This window comes from Rhinopithecus bieti, unplaced genomic scaffold (assembly GCF_001698545.2).
Source record: "Rhinopithecus bieti isolate Rb0 unplaced genomic scaffold, ASM169854v2 scaffold_5273, whole genome shotgun sequence".
Lineage (NCBI taxonomy): Eukaryota > Metazoa > Chordata > Mammalia > Primates > Cercopithecidae > Rhinopithecus > Rhinopithecus bieti.
This window is the reverse complement of record NW_016805057.1, coordinates 572,766-582,013: the sequence shown is the minus strand read 5'-3', so window position 1 is coordinate 582,013 and position 9,248 is coordinate 572,766. Positions and strand designations below refer to the sequence as shown.

The following is a 9,248-nucleotide window of genomic DNA, read 5'->3' as shown; positions in this document are numbered from 1 at the left end:
TATTTCCAATTTCTAATTTCAAAGTAAAACATTTCTTTAGATTAGGTTTTGGCCAGCACGTAAGAAAGAGGTAGGGAGGGTGACCTGTAAGAACAAGTAACAAGAAATTTGAGCTTTATAGCGCTGGTTTTGCTTTTTGGATTGGGATAGCCAATAGGTTGAGTTTGCAGAGCCCAATTTTTCCATGAAAGCCACCAAATAGAACTTTCCACACTAACAGCAATACGGAAGCGTCCGGCGGGAGAGCAGAGGGTGCTCTTTGGCAGAAAATGCTCTTGAAGCTGCTTAAGCCTCAGAGTCTCTTCTCTAGAAGAGTTCGTGTTTTCCCAACAATTTGCTGTTCTGCTGGCTTGACTGTCATTTATGCCCTTGTCAGTATGGCCTTCCAGGGCCTTGCTTCATCCTTCCAAAGTCCCCTCTCTCACCCTGCTGTGCTCATCAGTAATGTCTAGGCAGTAGTATTAAGGCAACCCTCTGTATCCACAGGTTCCACACCTGTGGATTCCACCAACTGTGAATCAAAAATATTCAGGAAAATAGAAATAACACAACAATAAGAAATAACGCACTATAAAAACTATTGACATAGCGTTTACATTGTATTAGGTATTGTAAGTACTCTAGAGGTGATTTAAAGTGTATGGGAGGATTGCGCAGGTTATATGCAAATACTATGCTGTTTTATATAAGGGACTTGAGCATCTTCAGATTTTGGTGTCCATGAGATTCCTAGAACCAATCCCCCAAGGATACTGAGGGATGATTGTACTGTTAAGTGCTTAACAACTGGCTTTCTAGGGAGAAAAATCCCTATCTAGTTGCATTTGCTAATTTCCACGGTGTGAATACTTCCACCATGGCTAATTTCAAGCAATCACCATGACATCACTGAATGTGGAGCTGGAAGATGCGGTGCAGCATATTATTATATCGTATGTTCATCATACAGATGTGATAGATGTAAATAACTCCTGGAGCATAGAGGATAAAAAGAGTAGTGAAATAATTAGGAAGTGATCAGTTTTAAGTACTTTCGACCTTTGCTTTAAATATAATTTATTTAATTGTAAATGTATATCATTTTTAATACTGACTGTACTTAAATAACAATCAGCTTACAAAATTCCTGAAAGATTAACAACCAGAATACAAGCCAACTCTAGTACTCCACTAGGTCTTGGGCTGAAAAAAGAGGGAGAAAAAGGAGAGCTGAAAGGCCATATTGAGTATGAAAGCACTAAAAGGCCTCTATGTCATTCACACTTTATGACTCGGTCCTTCTGAGCCTTGGGTCCATACGTTTATAGAAATGACATGGTTGCTGTTGGTCAGAAGCCATACGTGCCCGGTCCCAGGCCCAGCTCTGCCATTTACTAGCTGGGTGACCTTAAGCAAGTTGGCTAAATTCTCTTAGCTTACGTTTCCCACCCGTAACATGAGTACATAAAGAGCTTGCTAAGGTTGTTATGGGGATTACATGAGCTACTATATTCCAAGTACGTAGCCTACTGGATCATATAGAAAAGCCTCAATAAGTGGTAGCCATGAGTACTATTATGATTACTATGCTGATCTATTCCTAAAATGTCCAGAGTAGCCACAGCTAGTGATGGGGTATACCAGGTAGAGTCATGCAGATACTGATTGTTAAAGACAATCTTCATGTGGCCTGACCTCCATTTCGGCATCAACCATGTATGTAGGCTCAGCCTCAAGGGGAGGAATGCTCCTCTCTCCACACCTCCTCAAAAACCTCTGGCAGATGCCTGAAGTTCAGATACTGGTAACTGTTAAGTGCTGCTGTCTCTCTAGGCCTTCTTTTAAAAGGTAATTACTCCTTAGAGAGTGAGTCATTAACTCTAGCACCTTGGTGTGAATGAGGCAACCAGACCCCAGGGTTCTGTGCAGGGACTCCTGGGACTCTAAGATGAGAAACCTGGGTGTGGGCAAAGGGATTCAGAAAGGGCCTGGCGCACTGAAGCCTCCATATGCAGCCCACCCACTTCCTGGGCCCCCTGCTTTCAGGTGGACTAGTGCTTTTTTTTTTTTCTAAAGAGATAGGGTCTCACTCTATTGCCCAGGCTGGAGTTACAAGTGGTGCAATCACAGCTCACTGTGTCCTCAACCTCCTGGGCTCAAGCCATCCCCCTGCCTTGGCCTCCAGAGCAGTTAGGACTACAGGCTTGTGTCACCATGCCCAGCTGATTTTTTAATCTTTTGTAGAAATGAAGACTCGCTATATTGCCCAGGCTGGTCTCAAACTCCTGAGCTCAAACAATCCTCCTGCCTTGGCCTCCCAAAGTGCTGGGATTATGGATGTGAGCCACCATGCCTGGCCTAGTTCTTAAAGCAGAGATGTTTCTAAAAGCAAATCCACTCCAGTCTTTCTCTCCCTGCTCCCTCAACCATCCCAGGACCAAGACTCAGTTGATTCTCAGGTCCTCAGTCCACTGGTGAGCTGGCAAGACTGCTGAATATTTCGGGTCAGTCTTGAAGTAAGCTTTAAGAACACCAAGTTTGCAGTCAGTTGATCTGGGTTTTGGTTGTGGTCTAACCACTTGATGTGTGACCTTGAAAAGATCACTTCATGTCTTAGAACTGCTATTCTGTTAGTATATTGAGGATGCTAATGAGGATTAACCTGAGACTCAAATGAAAGAGCCCTTCAGGAACTATGAAGCTCAAATACAAACTGCTGTTACCATTTTCTATTCCCGATTCTTGGTTGCTAGTTTGCTCCTTCTTCTCCAGTTCTTCACATATGGACATGGAAAGGCCTTTGGGGGAGCACCATAGCTGGAAGAGAATAATACATTTCCTATGCTTTGTCCTAAAGGTTTCTAGGAATCAACATAAAAGTTCTCCTCTGGGATCACTTATTCATAATACAGTCTTGTGTGCAGTGAAAATAACCTGAAGTCATTCCCAGTGTGGCTCAGGTAACTTGGCACAACCAGAAGGCAAAGGTGATGTCTGCAGGAGCCCTAAGGCCCTGTGAATGTTAGTTATATGCTTAGTGAGGTTTTGTTTGTTGATCTGGAGCACCTGTGATGCTACACAAATGCTTTCAAAGTGGTTGAGTCTCAAAAACCAGGAGAGGACCTGTGGCTTCTAAAGGCATCAGACTTACGGCCAAGGGGGTCTTAGGTTCTGGGAAGGGGATTGGGGATGCAGTGAGAAGGAAGACAGCCAGTCTCTCCACGTGCAGACGGACCAGCCGCAGGTGTTCTTGAGCATCTGTGTGATTGGAGGGGAGTGGCTGGTGTCCTGACAGGGCGTCTGAGAGCTCAAACAACGAGCAGGCCCCAATCCTTTCCTTGCGACTGCAACATCTGACATGTGCCTCCATCTGTGGCAATGTTTTTTGCCCCTCTCAGGGCTCTGATGGAATGCCGTCTCAGCCCCAGGGGCCCAGCGATGACTGTGTGACCAGAGCAGCCTCTGTTATTAAATCTCCTATTGACTGGCACCTCCCTTCTGGTGCGTGGGGTGTAAGTTGGCAGCAAAAGTGGCTGCCATTAACCCAGTTGTTGGGGGAAGGGTGTTCTGTTTCAAGATCAATTATTTTTGGTGGAGAAAAGATTGTAGATGGCCAGCCAGGGCAATCTGCCTGAAACTTAAGTAGTCACTTGGAGGCCCGCCAGGACTCAGCTGAGGGGGTGAGGTGCAGGAACAGGGCATGGAGAGTAATGTCTGGTTGGCCAGAGCTCCACTGGGCTGTCATGAGGATGTGCTGGGGATGGGTGCCTGGCTTCTGCAGTGTCTGGAGAGCAGCCAGAGGGAGGGACAAATGCGGTAAAAAGGAGCTAGAAGAGGTCCTACTGGGAAGGCTTAAAGGTGTCCAACTTAGAAAAGACAAAGTTGACTAAATATGCTGACTTTCTTCAAATACACGAGAGATTTCTACAAGAAGATGTTGATGAATTGTTCTGACAACCAAATAAGAGAAAGCAGCCTGCGCAGAGGCAGTATGGATTTCCCACACTGTGTCATTCACACTGCAACAGGTGCTGAATACAGACTTAAGCCGTGGTCACATCTATGTGCTGAATGGGACGGTAGGAGCATTTTAGAAAGTGAGGAAAGGGAAGAGAGCCTCTCAGGTTTGTAAGTGATGGCCAGCCTGCCAGGTCAGAGATCCTGGGTGCCGCCCTCTGAGTTCTTTGCATTTGAGGCTGAGTCCTGGTTCTGCTTTTTGCATGATATGAAGGAACTGCACCCTAGGGAGGAACTGATGGATTTTATAACGTGATAATAAAACCCTCTGAGGAGGGAGTGCCCTCTCAGAGATGGGAGATTAATTTTATATTCTCTTTTTCCTGTTACTTTTGATCCCCACCCCCTCTTGCCTATTCTTTTCTACTACTTGCTCAAGAGAGGGCAAAGGGGTTTTTAAGAAAGCACCAAAAATCTGAGGACTTTGATTCCAGAGCAGGAGAAGATGGCACAGCCTGGGAACAAGGTGACAAGAGCCCGTCCCAGGAAGGTGGGCCTCTGACCACTCTCCTGAACCCCAGCATCAACCTGAGCACTCAACACACAATGACACCTCTAACCCAGTCTCCAGCCCTGCGGTGGAGACACGATCTCCTCATGCCCAGGTAGCTCAGCTTTGACCTTGAGGTTCCTGGGAAGGTGTCAGAGTCATGTCTGGTTGGTCTGAAATGTGATCCATCTCTGAGCTGGGCCCCTTCCCCAACCTGCTGAATGCACAGGTTCAGATTTAGCTTGCTCTGAAATAGACTGAAAAGAAAGACAAGAAATGATTCTCACACTAAGCCTCCTTTCAACCCCAACAGTCTGCTTGATGGTGTTTTGATCCTTTCGAATGCAGCGGAGAAAGGAATTGGAGGTGACAGGAAAAAACTATTCTGATTAAATCTTACAAACGTTCTATAAAACAACACCAACAAGACAGGACAAACGTCACACCGAGATCTTAAATTACAGGATGTTTACATAAGATACTGCCCATGGCAGACAAAAACTAAATCCTACAAAGTACCTGAGACAAAATAAAATAAAATAAAAGAGAAAAGAAAGGAGGGAGAAGAATAAAAAGGAGTCTGGAGTCCTGGCATTGGGAGGTCCGAGGTGTTTCCTAGGGAGGCTGTGTGGGGAGCATCCGTGGCTCCTGGCCTCATATTTCAGCTTCTGAGGGTCGGACCTCTGTCGCGGTGATGGCAATCCCAATGGCAAGGCTGCCATTGTCAGAGAAGAGCTGTGCCAGCGAGGTGTTGAGGACGAGGCAGTCCCCGTCCGTAATCACTGAGTCCACGCACTCAAGGACAGACCGGGGGGTGGCCTCCCACTTGAGGCGCCGATGGTTTCTGTTGAGCTCCAGGCGATAGGTGAAGCAGTCGGCCTGGGTGGGGGTTCCAATCAGCATCATGGTGGCAAAGAACTGGGGGTGCCCTTCATGCCTCTCCTGTTTCCTCAGCACTAACAGAAAGTGGTGGCCGAGGCAGGAGTGCATGATTATCCAATCAGCCGGCGCGGGGAGGTGCATGTCCGTGGCCAGGAAGACGATCTCAGCTCCCTGGAGGATGTCAACACTATGGATCTGCCGCAGGTGGGGCACCACCACCTCCAGGTGGCCTTTCCACTGGCAGGAGAATAAGGGACACATGCACAGGCAGGGTGTCACCGGGGCGGCGTGCAGCCCCCCCTCCTGGTGGTGAAGGTGGTGGGGGTGGGCGTGGTGCCGGAGGTGGTGGTGGTGGTGGTGGTGGCAGTGGTGGTGGGAGAGATGGGGAGGGTGGAAGCTGCCTTGCTCTGGAGCGTTCTGAGTGACGGCGCGCCGACTGGACACATACTGTAAGGAAAGAAAAGAACGTCAGTGCGGGGATGAGGCCCATTTCTCCCTGGCCACCACTCCCCTGATGTTCAAAGTGTTAAAACCAGATCCTCCAGTGCAGGCTGAGAAAGGTTCGTTTCTTAAACAAACAACAACAAAAAAAAACAAACGCAGAGTGGGCACCTTGGGGTTGGGGGGTGTTGAGATTCTGAAAACTCAGTCCAAGAAAATGCAGTATTTATGCCTTTCTGGTTCTTTAATAAGACACACAAGCAAAGGAGCAATTTCCTCCTCAAGTAACATGCAGTAGGATGGTCATCAATCATAAAGAACAAAAACAGCTTTTTTTTTTTTTCCTTTTTTGATATTGTTGATATTTTTGTGCAGGCAATGGAGGTCAATATTTTTTTTTCTATTTTGTCACAGTTATTAATTTTAGAACAAAATTTACATAATGCCCATTTGTTCTTCTAGTGTAGCCAGGGATTGATCTGTCTTGGGCGCCCTTCTCCTGCGTCCTAAGGCATCTGGTGGGATGCAGAGCTGACTGTGTGCAATGGGACTACAGTCCCTAAGGAGAGAGTCCCCGCTGTGACTCCTTAGACTGCCGCACCAGGCACACATCTACCCTATTTCCAGCTCTCTGCCCCAGAGCAGCTTCCCAGAGCCTCATCACCAGGCAGCCTCCACCTGGAGAATCCCCCCCACCTTCTGTTCCTCATGGTGGTGGCCCACAAGTGCCCCCCAAAACACCAAGAGCTGTGAGGACACCTTCTGATCAGGTGTCTGTGAACATTTATTGAGCATCTGCTGTGGCCAGGCCCTTGCAGGGATACAGCTGTGAGCGCAATAGATACTGTGTCTCTTGGTGTGGGTGGCACAGACATTATTACACTTATAATTAATTATAGTTTTGACAGAGGTCCTCCATGTGACATGAAGACCGTGATTTATATTTTTCAGTTGAAGAAACTGGCTTCAGTAATAAGGTGACAGAGCCTGCAAAACTGGTAAGTGAAAGACTGGGATTCATTTTCACGCCCTGTGACTCTGAACACAGGAGCACACCCCCATCCAGTGAGGCCTGCCTTCAGCTCCCTCCTCCGTTTCCTGAGTCCTTCTTTTCTGTAATTAACCTGCATGATCTAGGTCGCACAGGGGAGGTGGCAGCTCTGCAGTGCGCTCCAGGCATGAGTCGCTCACCTTGCAGCCGTTTCCTAGGCTGTCCTCAGGTAGGGAGTGTCCCTTCTGCCCTAGCTCTCCAAATGCTTTCTGGACTTCAGATGGCTTTGAGCATTTGCCTCCTCACCCTGCTTCAGTTCATTCCCGAAGAACAGAGGACAGGGGTGAAGGTCCCCAGCCACTGCTGCCGCCAGAGTTTCTGTCTCCGCTGACTCCCTGTGGCTAATAGTGAGCCAGCTAGCTTCCTTTTTTTAGGGCATTCAGGACACACATACACGTACATACATGCACAGTCATGCACGAAATACACATGCATGCATACACACACCACACAGGGCACCGGGATTGTCACCCTAGTGATGGAGGTGACCTGGAGGAGGCGGGGGCAAGATCAACTGTCCTCTCCAGTTGTTAGTTCCATCTGCTGGTTTCTGCATTTTTCCCCCAGAAGTGTGTTCTACAGGGGATCTTCCAGTAGCACCTGTCCTGCCCTGGATGGGAGCTGCTGGGCAGTCTGCTGTCCTCCATCCTGCAACTCCACCTGGTTCCCCTTCCCCAAGGGGAACAGTGTGTCTTCAGCTATGAAGGAACAAGCTGTGTTCCAAAATCCTGCTAGTGATGAGTCTGACTTACCTCTCAGTGTTAAGTATGGGGAAGGAAACTAACTAGTATGTAGCATCTCTTTAAGTGTCAGCTGCTATGGAAAAGAGGTATTTTAAAATAATTATTTCATTTAATTTTCACAGAAAAGATCAATTTCCTTATTAAAAAAATAAAATCTGGCTTTGTCCCCACCTGTCTGCTGGTGGCATGGACCATTTAGTGACTGGGTCGGGGTGGGGGGGTTTCTCCCCTCTCCTGGGATCATGCAGGAAGTCCAGGACCTACACCTTTCATCAGCCAGGATCAGGACCCTCCCATGGACCTTCCCACTGTCTGCAGGCCTGGAGAAGAAGGCAACTTCTTCTCCTGTACTCAAGAGGACCTGGTCCTGGTACAGGAGAAGAAGGCAACTTCTTCTCCTGTACTCAAGAGGACCTGGTCTTGGGCTCTCATGAAAAACCCAAATGGTGTCCCTCTTCCAGTGTCCGAGAAGGCCCCTCTCTCCCAGTCTTTACAACAATCAAGGAAGAAACATTTTATGTTTGTCTTATAGATGAACAAACAGAGACACAGAGAGACTGAGTCACTGGCCCAAGTCACACGGCTCATAAGGGCTGCAGCTGGGAACGGGGCCGAGATCAGTTAATGCTGACAGATCGTAGACTGGGAAGATCACAGGCTGGAGGTCAAAAGACTAATCTGTTTCACTGTTTAAGTGGCCAGCAGCCTTCAGTCAGTTCTCTTATTGGCAAAATATTTATCTCAAGGGCATGTTAGAAGATCAAATGAGAGCATCCCTGTAAAACGGCATTACAAACTTTATCAAGTGTTACCTCGAGAGGGCATTTCCATTTAGATGTGGTTTTGGGTGAAGACTTGACAGCCTTCCACTGCAGTCTGTGCCTGCCTGTCTCCATTCTGATCAACTCACTTTCACACACGAGCAGCAATCTGGGCTGAGCACAGGCCACCATAAAACCTGGAGAACCCAGTCTCACACTTGGCCTGCAACCGCCAGTCCCAGCGCTGACCTGTGAGGACAGATAGAATGTCCTGAAATCCCCATTTACAAATAACCTCTGGGCTTTCCCCTATTCTTTCCCATTTCTCCATATTCTTCGTCAGATCTATTTTTCATCTTCTCTGTCCTGACCTGGTCAGCTAATGTCAGAGATGAGAGATCAAAGTAGTAGGGAGGGAGTGGGAAGAAATACCTGGATCTTCCTCTCTCCCCCTGCCAGTGCCTTCCACTGGTGAAACCCAAGCAGAGACCTACCAGCAAAGGGAGTCCAGCAGGTGCACTCAGCAAAGGTTGGCTCCCTTTGAAAGTGGTACTGGGTCAGGCAGATGGGTGAAGATGGGTAAATGGAGATATTTGCACTTGTGATCTCTTGCAGCATCTTATGTGATGCTGCTGGTTTGAACAGGCTGGGGCTCCTGGGCTGAGTTCTGATGGGGCTTATGGCAGGGGGAGAGACAGAGATGTCTTATAATTCATTAAGCCACTTCCGGGTGGAGCAAGATGGCCGAATAGGAACAGCTCCAGTCTCCAACTCCCAGCGCGAGCGACACAGAAGACCGGTGATTTCTGCATTTTCAACTGAGGTACTGGGGTCATCTCACTAGGGAGTGCCGGACAATTGGTGCTGGTCAGCTGCTGCAGCCC

The 9,248-nt window shown here is 47.9% G+C and overlaps 1 protein-coding gene across 2 annotated transcripts in view; it reads right to left on the bottom strand.

Moving 5' to 3' along the window:
* Positions 1-1,021: 1,021 nt before the first annotated feature.
* The window catches only part of SIAH3 (siah E3 ubiquitin protein ligase family member 3), a 127,243-nt gene continuing 119,016 nt past the window's right edge, over positions 1,022-9,248 (bottom strand). For both annotated transcript variants that reach the window (XM_017870971.1, XM_017870970.1), the window contains one exon: positions 1,022-5,815. In XM_017870971.1, the coding sequence (XP_017726460.1) occupies positions 5,141-5,815 (675 nt within the window). In that variant the 3' untranslated portion in view covers positions 1,022-5,140. The remainder of the gene's footprint in view (positions 5,816-9,248) is intronic.